The following is a 13,864-nucleotide window of genomic DNA, read 5'->3' as shown; positions in this document are numbered from 1 at the left end:
GCCTCAAATTCACATCCTGCGGGTTTTAATAAAGTCTAAAAAGTCTTTTCTACTACAAATTAAATTTCCTCACATATATAATCATATCTGTTTGAAAAAGCAGCTAAAGTATGGAGTAAGCATGTTTTAAATGGGATTGATCAATAATTAATCTACGTCTCTCTTTAGGCAATATACAGTTTTTTAATTAAGGCTGTTTTATCAACAAATGTCTCTGAAAAAAATACTCATGTATTTCTATTAAGTATTATGACATCACCAAAGTTGTCTATAGTGCGTCATTAAAGGTGTAATTCCTAAGAATGTATTGCTCCAGGTATCCACTATCCAATAATAAAACAAGCCAGCCACAGCCCTATATAGTACTACTCCATTAAGGCTGGCTTTTCTATATAAAAACGCATTGCCCCGGGATAATGCCAAGTGTATCATATTGTATGGACTTATATCTCTTAGGGAAAATAGTTCAGATTCGTAAAAAGCAAGTTGTGAAAATATTAGTACAATCCATAACCCTGGTAAATAATGACACATTGTAAATGATATGAGAAAATTGCATGCGATACATGTGTCATTTTTTAATAAAGAGAAAATAAAACAAAGTAAACAAACAAGTATAACTTGAACCTGAAACTATAACTGAAAGCCTCGATTCAACACGCTGCTAGTTCAGCCAGACCAAGGCAAAACTGCCTGGCCAGATCACTAAAACAATGCCGAAACATCTTTAAAACTATAAACATACAATTACTTCATCATTATAAATATTAAAGAATAACCATTTTCAATTTCTTTAATTAATAAAAATGCTCTAAACAAGGTCAGGTGTCTCTCCATTCCAATGGCAATTTTTAACACAAAGATAAACAGTTGGATACAATGTTTTTTGCACTTTACTGCCATTTAGGTTGGCGATTAAGTGGGCATTGCACTTTTTTTTTTTTTTTTAAAGTACTTTAATCCAAAAAATGAAAGGAAACAGCATAGGGTCAACTGATGAAGTTCAAAGTTGCCAATAGTCTTTGAACTAATGTATCTTCATAGAAATGCATGGGGTTGATGCAGATATCTGTTCTGGGCAGCCTGCCCTTCCAGAACCAGCAATGTGGATGTGAAGTACAAACTGTTGATGGTCATTTTTATACTGACCTCATTATAGTTCCACAGTGTGACCTTATTAAACATGTCAAAAACACACATATCATGGGGTATAACACAGATATAAATGAAGCAGTATTCAAATTCAGAGGGTATAAACTATTCATTTGAGGACTTTGAAATATCCATGCAGTATTCATGAAGGGGACATCTACCTAGAGGCCTGATTCTGTAGAAAGCATAGTCCTTTAAGAATGAGTCTGCATCATTAAAACCAAAGTATTCGTGGGAATGAGTTGCTCTAAATCAAGTGATCAGATAAGGCACTAGTTTTGATGGAGGCAAAACCCTCATCTGGTCTGCATCAGGTTTTTATATATACATCTTAATCACATTTCTGAAACTAATGTAACAAGCTGCAATTAATGGGTCGCTATGTTGCAAAAGACACAGATTGGATACCCTGTGTTTAAATGGTTAATTATTAATATTTATTTATTTATATAGCGCCTTTCATACCGAAGTACCACAAGGCACTGTAACCAAAATCAGCATTCTGTTGGTACTGGTTTTATATGTGCATAATTCATAGACACCATAAAACAGCAACTCACCATCGTTAACTTTCTGGTAAACCAGCACCACATCAGCAACCTGAAGTGAAAGTTCATCTGGCTGTTTTGCAGTGTACGTTCTCGTAATCTCCACCTGGGTCAGTGCTACAGCAAGATTTAAACATGACAAAATGAACAGCTCATCATGTGATTTAAGATGCAAGATCAGCTTTGCCCCACAAGATGGCAGCATTTGAATTTTAAAGGCAGCTTGGCTTGTTCACACTTACTTGTTCTGTCTATGCTCTGCTTATCGCTGCTGTTTTCTCCCAGTGCTGTGATCCAGCGAGCTCTCTCATTACTGCAAAGAGAATGGGGGGGGGGGGAAGCAAGTTTGAGTCCACACCTTTACCCCCTGTGATTTAAAACATGTTCCTATGTCCAAATCAGATGATCTTGAGGGAACTAAACACTCTTTACTTGACACTTGATTTACATGACTTTCGGTTTATAAATCTCACAGAAACACAGCGGGTAGGAAATCTGACCCATATCGGTCTCAAAACAAGGTGTCTGTTGTTGCGCTGCCCAGGTGGTGTGCTCAGCATTGAGACACATCCACCAGACCTAGGTAACAGAAGGAAAGGCTCATCCGATTCCAACCCGTCACAAAAAAAAAAAAAAAAGTTTAAAAAGGTCAACTTCATTCCTTGTGAATGTCCCTTTGTTAGAAAATATTGCAAGTTATATACACATCTAGAGACAGGGATCGAATTGACAGCCTACTGGTTTACAGGTGACTGAGAATGCAAGGAAAATGACAAAGACAGTTCTGTCAATCTAGGTAGCTATTGCAAAGCTGAATCATTACAGTTGTGTGAATAGGACCCAGTGTTGCACTAAATAGATGAGGGCAAGTTCTCTCCGTCCCTCTAATGAATGAGTCTCATGACCTCCTTTAGCCTTCATTCAAACCCAAGCTGTAAAAAAAAAACAAAACAAAAACAAAAACAAAAAAAAACCTTTGTTCTATATTACTATTATAAAACAAAATGCTTTTAAAATTTAAAGTCCAATGGTGCAATGTTTTTCTATAAAATCCACCAATGGTAATACTGGTAATGCAGACGGAACACTGCTGGTTACTTTTTTCAAACAGCTTACTATACATATTTATGGAATGACTCATATCTGAAGTGAATGTATTTCAAAGTTCTAAAACATTTATGGTGCTGTAGTTTACAGAAGTCTTAAATTAAACTGACATTAACTACTTTATATGTGGCGCATACTGTAGACACTACCTTTATCTTAGGCATGCCCTAGAAAGATGCAGGCCCCCTGTTTGAAATGATACTCTTCCGATCAGGTTGCAATAATATATTCTGCAATTGCTCTGGCCGCTGTACAGTAAACAGTAAATGTCTTCCTGCATTAAACTGCCGGTTTTGTTTTTATTTATTTACTTTGAAAGATGTTATTTCATAGAAAACGATACAAAATGAACAATAACACTTATAATTAAAAACAGACTTGAGTTTTGTGAAATAGTTTTTAGGGGAGTAACAGGACTATACAACACGGGACCTGTAAGTCTCCACTGTTGTATCTCGTAATGTCATGTGATTTATTTTGACTTTCAAAGCGCACAATCACATGGTTTGCTTGCAACACACTTTGTAAAGGAAAAGGACAGATCTAATTCAGTCTGTAGTTTATTTAATAAAGTATAGTGCTATGCACAACTTTGTCAACAAGAACACATGTATAGGATTATGATAGATATCTGAATCCAGTTTCCTCACATGATTTCTAGGGGGAGGGATTCTCCAGTCCATCTGTGAATCAAAACCTATAAAACCATTCCCAAGCTTGGCAATGAGCACAGGACATTGAGCAATAAAATATAGCTCTGAATCCCTTTCTCCGCCTCCACTGTCTATTCAGGACAGTGAAGTGCTTTCACTTCTCCTGAGGGCTGCCTGGATGCTAATGATTTCCCATAAGCTTGGTGGCCCCCCAGTAGTAGCCAGTAACTCGGGGAACAAAAACAGTCTTGTTTCAGTTTTTACAAAAAGTCAGGAAGAGTGAAAAACCTCGGTTTGGCATCTCTCATCTATCTAGCCCTGTCAACAGTATCCCCAAGGCTATTCACAGCATCCAGTGGCTCACTCAGACACTTCACAGTGCCTCCTATTAAATATCTATGCAATATTTCACCCTGAAATAACTGGCACACAATATGAATTACTGGTTAAGCAAAACAATGCAAGTCATTTTAAAGTCATTCATTTAGGCTATTAAAAAAAAAAAAAAAAAGAATATTAAGGGTTGACTGAAGAGGCAGATAATAAACAAAGACCAATATTGGCTTTCTTATGCATTCTATTCTACAAGGACCAAAACAAACACATATACTGTCCTATAAATATCTAGCAAGCCAATTAAGCATTGAGCCATTACACAATTGACATTATCAGCACAATGAAGTGTTCCGCACACTAAGAAGATATCTCAAGTTTTCAGTTACTGTTCTGTGTATACAGTAAGTTGTTTCCAAGACTTGTATAATGGACTGCAGTATTAAAAGAGCAAGGAATGATACTTTCCAGAAGGTACTTTGCTATTGCTTACTCTTAATACAGCAGACTTCTATACAGTCCAGGCCTCTATCGTTGGGGTAAAGTTCTAAGGGCTCTACACTACCACATTGCTCTGAAGTAAATATTTTTTTTAAACGACTGTTGTCGTGAAATAAGAGATGGCATGCCTCATATCAGAAACGCATTTAATCCCATCTATACCTGGCTCTAACAGTAATGCTTGTGACTGCCTGTTGTACTGGCGGTGGTCAGAAACTACTGTGTGTGGCTTTTAGTTTGGTCTGACCTTTTTCTTTTTTTTTTTCTGTTTTCCTGCAACATGTCAGAATTTCCCTAGGAAGCGTCTGTGGTTAAATGTCACTAATAAAAAAAAAAAGTTGAAATGCAAAAACCAAAATAACTTTTTATTATTATTATTATTATTATTATTATTATTATTATTATTATTATTAATACAACAACAACAACAACAACAATAATAATAAGAAAAAGAATAATAAAAAAAAGCACACACACAGTTTACAGATTTGGCCGGTACAAAGCAAGCAAACATCAACAAGAGACATTTGGTCCTGGTGGCATAATTTAACATGCATTTAGCAAAGAAATGAGTTAACTGGAGATTTATGTACAGCTGACTTCTTGCTTCTTGTTTGCACACATTTACATAGCCTCAGGTTATTCTTCATATTGAGCTACTGGAGCATGGTAAGTACATCCCTAATTTACATCCCTTCAGTCATGCCCAGCTAACATCACAGACATCTCAGCCTACAAATAACCAGGGCAAGTTAATGTAGTGTTGTGGGTTGCATATGATCCCCATCTCAAAATCACCATACAATCCTAGCACTTGGCAGTCAGAAAGAGACACAGAATTGAATTGGCACAGAAGAGGATGGTTCATCTTTCGATGCAAGCAGTATGAGTCTGTTTAAAGCTCACACTGTGTTGTGAGATCGGAGGACGCTCACACGCCCTCAGAACGTCTGTGCTGTGTGGGGACTCGCTGTGGTGAGGAGAAAAAACAGAATTGGATATTCCAAATTGGGGGAAAAGTAAATAAAAAATAATAATTGGTCACTCTAAAAATTAAAAAAAAAAAAAATTCACACTGCCAGCGCTCGTGTTTATCTCTCTCTGTGGATAAATAGAGAAGGTCATGTATTCCCCTGCAATTCGGTCACCCCAACAGGATAACCAATGTTAACACCCACATGTAAATTAAACATTAACTCACTTGAACACAGTACCTCCTTTTACAAACAAAACGCAAACTGTTTACCGAAACCCCAAGAGTACAATAAAATTCATGCTGTACCAGCAGACAGGTGGGGAGAAGGAAAAAGAATCGTGGGAAAGAACTGCCTTAACAATGCACGTTGCCAAGCAACAACTTTAATGCTATGCAATTAGCATGCCATGAAGCACAAAATAAAGCCTCTGGTCTCCATTTCAGCCCCACATATAACAACACAAATCAAGATCCCCATTACTGTTGCTAATCCCTTAAGGTTCATATAACACTATTCAACAGCAATGCTAAAAGATGGAAACATTCGCTGGGTCGTCCGTTGAGAGCTCAAATATTTGTTTTCTGTGGCAGAACTCTCTCGATTTCGATTGCATGTTTATGTGCTGGCAGCTCCTCATCTCTCAAGTCATATTCTAAAAAAACAACTGTTAATGTTGATTCCACAGAATTCATGCTTCGATATTTCTTAGGCTTCACAATATGTGTAAAGGACAACAGGTCAAAGTAAAGGGTGCTGTTTACTCTCATTATTATTAATAACAACAACAACAACAACAACAACAACAACAACAACAACAACAACAACATTAGTTTATTTAGCAGACACCTTTATCCAAGGCGACTTACATAGGCTATGGTGTATGAACTATGCATCAGCTGCAGACTCACTTACAACAAAGTCTCACCCGAAAGACGGAGCGCAAGGAGGTTAAGTGACTTGCTCACGGAATGAGTCAGTGGCTGAGCCGGGATTTGAAAAGGGGATCTGGTTACAAATCCTGTTCTTTAACCATCAGATCACACAGCCTCATTTGTATACCATGCATGGCAATCAGGAATCAGAACTAGTCGATTAAGGACGCCTAATGTTGCAGTGCACTTGATTTTATTACTCGTAGTCTTGTTAGTTCTTGAAGAGCAGACCAGTATCTTCGCAGGGTTAAGTAGTGAGTCTGAAATCTGAAGATTTAGTTCAAGACCATCAATTGCGTAAATGTTTTTCTCATACCCAAGCTAGAAAGTTCAGCAAGTTCATAAAAGAAGAGAAAACAAATATCAACCAAAAACAGATTAGGAGATAACTGAAAACAGCCCTGGCTCAAAGAGGATCATCAGAAACCATTACCATATTAAGACTTCCCTTTGACCATCAGGGACTCAGGATTTATTGGCGAGTTAAGAAACTAACAGGATGTCAGTGGGGATTTGAATATTCATCCCTTCTATGCTTTTCACATTGCCAATAAATGAGCATGATTTTGCAGTTGTTTTCCAAACTTCAATCTCCCTTTCCAGAAGCAATAATATCTGTCCATAACAGTGAAAACTCACAGTAATGTATCCAGGAGTCACGCACACAACTCTTCAGTGACATACTATGAAAAGTCATGAAGATGCAACCGCTCATAGACTGAACAGAAACTCAAGACATTAAGGTGATCAAACTGTGTGTTTGGATTAGTGATGAGTTATCTTGGAATAGCCTCCAGTATGGGATGGGCTGATTTCTGGTTTCATTTGATAACTACTTTAATATTGGCAACAATTCAAGACTCAGGTGTATCCAACATTAAAACATTAAAACACATTAAAATGTGTCTATGGATGGATTTATAAAAGTTGGCTGTGGTATTACTATAGACTTGAAGGGTGCTCAGATAGCGTTTGCATTCACTGATATTCTTTACTCCAATCTAACTACAGCATTTTGTTATATCTTGATGTGAACAATGGAGCTGAACAGAAAGGAGGTGATGTGTGTCTGCATCAGTCTAAATAAGCATCATTCTTTACACCATGCACTCATTTTTCACTCTCTGTGGGTGTAAATATACCTCTGTGTAAATGTACTAAAATGTCAGGTGATTATAAAAGAGCCCACCAATATATCAGTGATACAGGTGTTCATGTACCCTTGAAATCAAAGGAGTCCTGCTCCATCCTGCCAGTGCCGTATTATATAATTATGCATTCTGTCAATCTACAAAAACCTTATCGCGGTTTGCATTATTTAAATATGCATGCTTTTAGGTAGGAAAGCTTGCAAGTGCATGTAGAATAAGTATTATAAAAGACTCAGGCAATATAAGTTTCTGTACCCAGGGGCTAAAGAACACTAATTGAGCCAGGCAATCACAGGCCATGAATTATTGATGCTCATGCTAAACCTGACCTTGAAGGAGCTCCAATCTCATGACTGTTCAAACTCCTTAACATGTGAGCAGATGATAATTAGTAAGAACAACCTCATAACCCTTCCTCAAATCACCTTACGCATTCAGGCTCATTAGTTTAAACCCTATTTTCATTTCAAGGGCAGTTTGGTCATGTAGTGTTTTGACTACTGAAAGCCATTTTGGGGAAAAACAAAAAGTGCTTTGCCAGCTATTCAGTCAACTAAACTTTACACTGCAGGCATTTTAATACCTAAAACTGAAGAGTACGGTGCTTGATTTTATGAAGGAATTACATTATGTGTATTTGTCCATTTTGCAATTTGAATTCTGTTTTACTTAACAATGAAGCACACTGCATTTTGGTGTCAACAATGCCTTGATACACTGCACACGCATGACACTGTTTACAATGCATTACAACATATGATAAATGTTACTGAGAGTAGTCATGTCTTATTATCAAGCAGTTATGATTTTGCAGACTTCATTAGATTACTGATGTACTCACAGAAACTCTGCTCCCATAATCATCGTCACTTTCTCTCCCGAGTGGTTGCTAGTGAAAGCCAGCGTGAAGACGTGATTGGCCGATCCTTGACGTGAGTACAGCATTCCTGACGTTGTCTTCACAGGGGATAGGTTGAGCTCCTCAATCTCACACTGGCCCACAGAAAGCTGGTCTCTCAATGCATAGTCAATGACATTATAACTTTCCTCACTGGAACAAGAGAAAACAATATGTATTTTTTTAATAAGTTATTTATTCAGTACATGGGTCACTGAAATGCAAGCACCTCATTTACAGGGACATTCTGTTTTGAGAAATTGAACAAACGATATATAAACACACATAACGGGACATTTCTCAACAGGAATGCATTTATTCCATTTGTAAGCCAAGTAACAATATGAGCATGCATGATCATTATATTATATTATATATTTAATCTGGAGAAAACACTGGGATGAACCATGTTGTTTCCAAAAAAGAGAATTATGTACTGATCTTTAAAAACCTTAACCCTGCCCTGATTGCACATCTGTCTGGCCTTGCTTTGTGACCTCCATGTGTCCAAATAAGCTTAGGTTTGACAAAGCCAATTGTAAAACCTAGAGCAGGTCTGAAAATCCTGCCTGAGGTTTTATAGGTATCATTAAATAATTAGGTGACAAAGACCAAAAGGAAGTTCAATTGGTTCAGTTAATAGACTACAGGTGGAGCAAAGACCAGGAGAGTTCTGAACCTTGAGGTCCCCTGCTACAGAGGCTTGAACTGCGATGCAATGGAAGAGTTACCCACAGTTCTGCATAAACCAGTTCTTGGTTTTAGAAAGAACCTATGAACAGTCCAGCTGGAGCTTTTCCATCTTTAACTTCATAAGCATGAGATCCACTTACTATACAAAACACATTTAATTGGAAATATACTCATATTGGCACCATATCCGAGTCTGATAAAAGATTTATTAAAAAAAAAAAAATTGTTCATGTAGTTTTACTGATGTAAAACAGCGGCAGATCTTAACACATATCTTAATGTGATCATATTTTCAGAGGATGGCAAATCAGTGATCTATTAATTCTTTTGTGTGAAGTCTTAAGCTGTTGAAAAAGAAAATGTGAATCATGTTCACTGGAGTGAATGCCTTCTGTACTCCTCTGCCGGTTTGTCACTTTGTAACACACTGAAAGAATGTCCTTGAGCTTCATTTTAACTTGGCATTCTCCTTCAATCAACTTTCACTGCAGTACATCTCATGTGGTAACGCCTTAACAAAAGAAGTGGGGGGGGGCGGGGGGGGTTGGGGCGAGTAAGCTCGTCATCAACATAATTCACAGCCTACTCTTTCGCAAAGCCTGCATTCTGAAAATGGATGAAAAGTGGCAAATCTCTTGACAAGCTCCCAATGAATATCTCAGACATAAGGCAGGCTTGAAGGCAAAGCTGCTTCCCATCACTTGGCCTCAGTTTGTTTCTCCAGAGCTATCAAACCATTTCTAATTAGCAAAAGAGACTGATGGAACGCAGCCTTGGCAAATAGTTGTGAGATATATTGAGCACACCCAGCACAATAACATATTGAAAGTTCATCTCTGTTCACTGTTTGCTTTTGTGCAAATCACTGAATGGAAAGCTCATGACTTTCTGACATGTTTCTGTTGACGTAGGTCACTGGCCCTCGAAGGAATATGCAGATTTATCATAAATCTGAGGGCATGATGATTTCTCTCTCTTGACAGATAACTTTTTCCAAATTGTAAAATACAATTTCATTAAAATGCAGATTTATCAAATGTCACTAAAGAAGAGATTAAGAGCACAAAGCAGTACTACTACAACCACCAGTATTGCAATATACATGATTATGACAGCCTGGTCTCGCTGGCACAATTTTGCTCACATGCGCTGCTTGATGTAGGCGTTACTTCACAATTTAAGTACAACCTAAATGAATTGGTAAAAATCGGATTATTTTATTTAAGAAACACCAACAAATATCTATCCCGCAGTGGAATAAATCAATAACTGCTTACTACATGAGGTTACCATGCACAGGTTCAGTTAAAACTGAGTCTGCACAACTCTATACTAGTACATATTTAATCTTAGGTTTAAAATATTGAACATTGGACTGTGTGCTGCACAGTCCAGCTTCGCCCAGCAAGTTCTGCCTGTCATAGATGTGACAGACAGACACATGTTTGAGGAGCAGCTGCCATGGGGGCGTCTGATTAACTGTGAAGTGGAATCTAGAGAATCTCTCCAGCCTGGTGTTGCAAGGATGCGGAAATCGATTGACAGGCAAACCAATAAACAGCGTTCTTTCAATGGAAATGAACCATGTTGCTATTCTGGAGTTTCTGTCTAAACAGATTTGTATATACTGTCCTTATCAACAAGTTTAGAAAGACCAGGCAACAGATACTATAGTAGGTAAGAAGAGAATGGTTCACATTGTACACATGTTAAATTAAACAATATTTCAGGTTATTGGTCTACCGAAAGTCTTCTAATTCGGTGCCACTTTGATTGAGACAAATGAAACAGAAGAATTAAAACTCAAAATCTGAGCTAGTGGTCATATTTTTCCAGCTCCAGTGGCCGCTATACGTTGACTAAACATTATTTTAGATTTGGTTCTTAATTCCTCTTTTCCAGCAGGTGGCAGAGGTAAATTTACGTTATCTTTTTTTTTTATTTGTTGATTACATAACTTCCAAAGTACAGTCCAAAGGTCTTGGATTTATCAAGACTCACAACTTGAATACCGGCATCATGCATTTGATCAACTTGTATAACGATTCAGAAATCTATTACTGTAAACGAGCATACGTTTTTGTTCCTTGTAATTAAAGGCATATAGGTAACTACATGGGATTTTATGACCCTATGTGAAATCAAATCCATTTGGAAATTAAGATGACAGATTATGTAGAGGTAATAATAATAACGTACAAACTGATTATTTACAGATCAAGAGAGTGTAAGCTTTTTTTTATTAAAGAGGGTATTTAAATAAAAAGTCTTACTACAGAGAAGCTTCTGGAATTCTGCCACGGAAATTAACATCATGGAGAGGAAAGAAAGTTGGATAGACTTGTAAGTTCAAAAGTACTTGGGAAATCACATGAATTATGGGTAAACTCACACAGGGGCTGCAAGATTCAACTCACAAAGTAAAATAAACACATTCTTTGTGAAATAAAGTGCACATGTTGTACAAATAATTGTACAAATAAACACTTGTGTTCAAAAGCATCTGCACTGAGTTTTATTAAGTGAAAGTATTAAAATGATCCACTGCAAAACACGCAAAAAAAAAAAAAAAAAAAAAAACACAGCCGTTCGTAATTACATAACTGCAAACCCCACAAAAAAAAAAAAACTAGAGTTACTATTACATAACTGTCCCCCAAAAAAAAAAAAAAAAAACGGTGATTAACATATGCTTCTTGTTAAAACATTTCCAACAAATAGTAGTTTTTTCCTGGGAATAGTAGTTTTTTTCGAGGGCTATTTTAATGCCAAAAAATGTATAAATCAAGATTAATAAAATAAAGATGCAAGACCGGAGCAATTTAAATGTTAAATTAAGAACAAAAGCCATTTTACTTACTTTAAAAGAACTGAAAAATACACTTGAGTCAAAGAGTTTAAAAAAGAAGCATCTAAAAGTCCCTTCTTTTAATGAATTAAACCATGGCGATAAGTAAATCAGCCACATGCAGATTAATTGAATAGACTACACTGTTTACAGCAATATCCTAGTCACAGTGGATAACAACTTCAAGTAAATTCAGATTTTCATGTTTCAGATAATCCCATTTGAAGACAGATAAGGGCTACTGGTAAAAACTGAAACCTGGACTCTGTCATAATTAATTCCTAGGTTTATACAAAAAGACTATTCTTATTTTACATGCTGATAATACATTCATCTTATGTATTACAGTTAACTACTGTGAATATGAATTACACAGCAAGTTAAGTGAACCATTATTTTGTAATACAATTGCTTAAAATAAAACACATTTATTGTGTAACTGACATAGAATATTAACATTGTAATGTGTTCCTACCACTATAGTTGTCTTAAGGGAAAACAGTCACTGGTCAAGACAAAAATGATTGAAAAACCATGTACAAAATTAGACAGTAATATTTTTCTGTACAGGGAAAGTCACAATGCAAACAACTCATCATCTATTTTGTATTGGTTTCCAAACTTAAGTAATACAGTTGGAAATTCTGGAGGCATATCCGTTATTATGATCTATTAATGCACTACCCAAATGAAAGCTATGTCCTGTTTCACATTAAAACCTTAAATGTAGAAATGCCAGCATAAGCTTTGACACTGACTTTCACTGGCACTGCATGTTTAATTACCACAAAGAAAAGCTAAAATAGAGCATGCCCTTAACACTACTATGCTTCAGTGGTATTTTAAAAGAGCATCTTAATCCATTCACAAATGGCAAAACCTAAATATTTAGAGTATGAATGCAGTGTAAATGTACCAGTTCTCTAGAAAGCTACCAGATGTTTCTCCTCATTCTACAATGTGTAGAAAGGTCCACATGCCCATCCCACTCACTTGCAAAACACAGAGATTTCAAAAGCTACAGTATCATTAAAGAGCTTGTGTTCTCAGGCCTATGATGTGAACATTCTCGGCCAGCTGCAAGGTAACATTCCATTTAGTTTCTTTGGCTGTTCTTCACTAACGTCCAGCTGCATTCCACAGCTGAGAATTTCCTAGGCGTGGACAGAGACAGGAACCTTTCATTTTATATAACAGCCAGCAGATGACTATATAGAGTGTCTCAAAAGTCCTGGCCCATAGCCGGGTATATGGTTCCATTACTGTGCATCAGGATTCTCACCAGCAACAAGACAAACAAAGCATGAATTACATTTTACTATCAGCACTTGTTACACTACTGTGGGGCACTTCATGTATTCAATCCAGCATAAAGGTTTCTAAGTCATTCATACATTTTGCAGTGTATTCCTCCTACCTACAGTATGTTAAATTTCCTGGAATTAATTCAGATGTGCCCACGAGCTACAGAAAACTATAATGAGCAGGTAATGTGCATAAATAGCTTATCAGTATTATGTTAATAATCTGCAAACTGAAAACACACACCATACAGTATTTTGCAAGGGCAATTCAATACACAGAGTAGCCAAATCAGACATATTTCCTTCCTAAAATGACTTAAAAATAAGCAAAGAAAACCTAAGCTACTCCCTTTGTACAAGATCATTTTACGAACTGTAACCAAAATCTCTGAATGCAAGATACTGCATTACCCATGGTTTTCATAACCATTACTCACGGGAACAGTCAATCCAGTGAAAGATGCCTTTGAAGATGCATTATTGGTATGCTAAACATTTGCCCGGAATGGGTTCTACTTTGTGGTGACACTAATTGTATTTGGTTATTCCAACTCCAGAAAAAAAAAAAAAAAAAATCATTATGTTGCCTGAGGCAACACTGTATAAGGATGCTGGACAGCAAGTTCTAAAACTAAACAAATCATAGGTTTAAAAAAAGTTTAGATACATATAAACAGGATGCGATTTACAAATCCTGTGCAACATTTTAAGCCATGTAAAAAAAAAAAATGTAGCTTAAAAATGTGAAATTAGCAGCACTGGGAAGA

The 13,864-nt window shown here is 36.7% G+C and overlaps 1 protein-coding gene across 3 annotated transcripts in view; it reads right to left on the bottom strand.

Moving 5' to 3' along the window:
- LOC121326754 (rho guanine nucleotide exchange factor 26-like) overlaps positions 1-13,864 on the bottom strand; it is a 38,143-nt gene that overhangs the window by 2,347 nt on the left and 21,932 nt on the right. For all 3 annotated transcript variants that reach the window (XM_041270212.1, XM_041270213.1, XM_041270215.1), the window contains exons 12-14: positions 8,196-8,405; positions 1,943-2,013; positions 1,713-1,817 (exon numbers count right to left, since the gene is read on the bottom strand). In XM_041270212.1, the coding sequence (XP_041126146.1) occupies positions 1,713-1,817; positions 1,943-2,013; positions 8,196-8,405 (386 nt within the window). The remainder of the gene's footprint in view (positions 1-1,712; positions 1,818-1,942; positions 2,014-8,195; positions 8,406-13,864) is intronic.

Source organism: Polyodon spathula, chromosome 14 (assembly GCF_017654505.1).
Source record: "Polyodon spathula isolate WHYD16114869_AA chromosome 14, ASM1765450v1, whole genome shotgun sequence".
Lineage (NCBI taxonomy): Eukaryota > Metazoa > Chordata > Actinopteri > Acipenseriformes > Polyodontidae > Polyodon > Polyodon spathula.
This window is presented reverse-complemented; position numbering and strand designations above follow the sequence as displayed.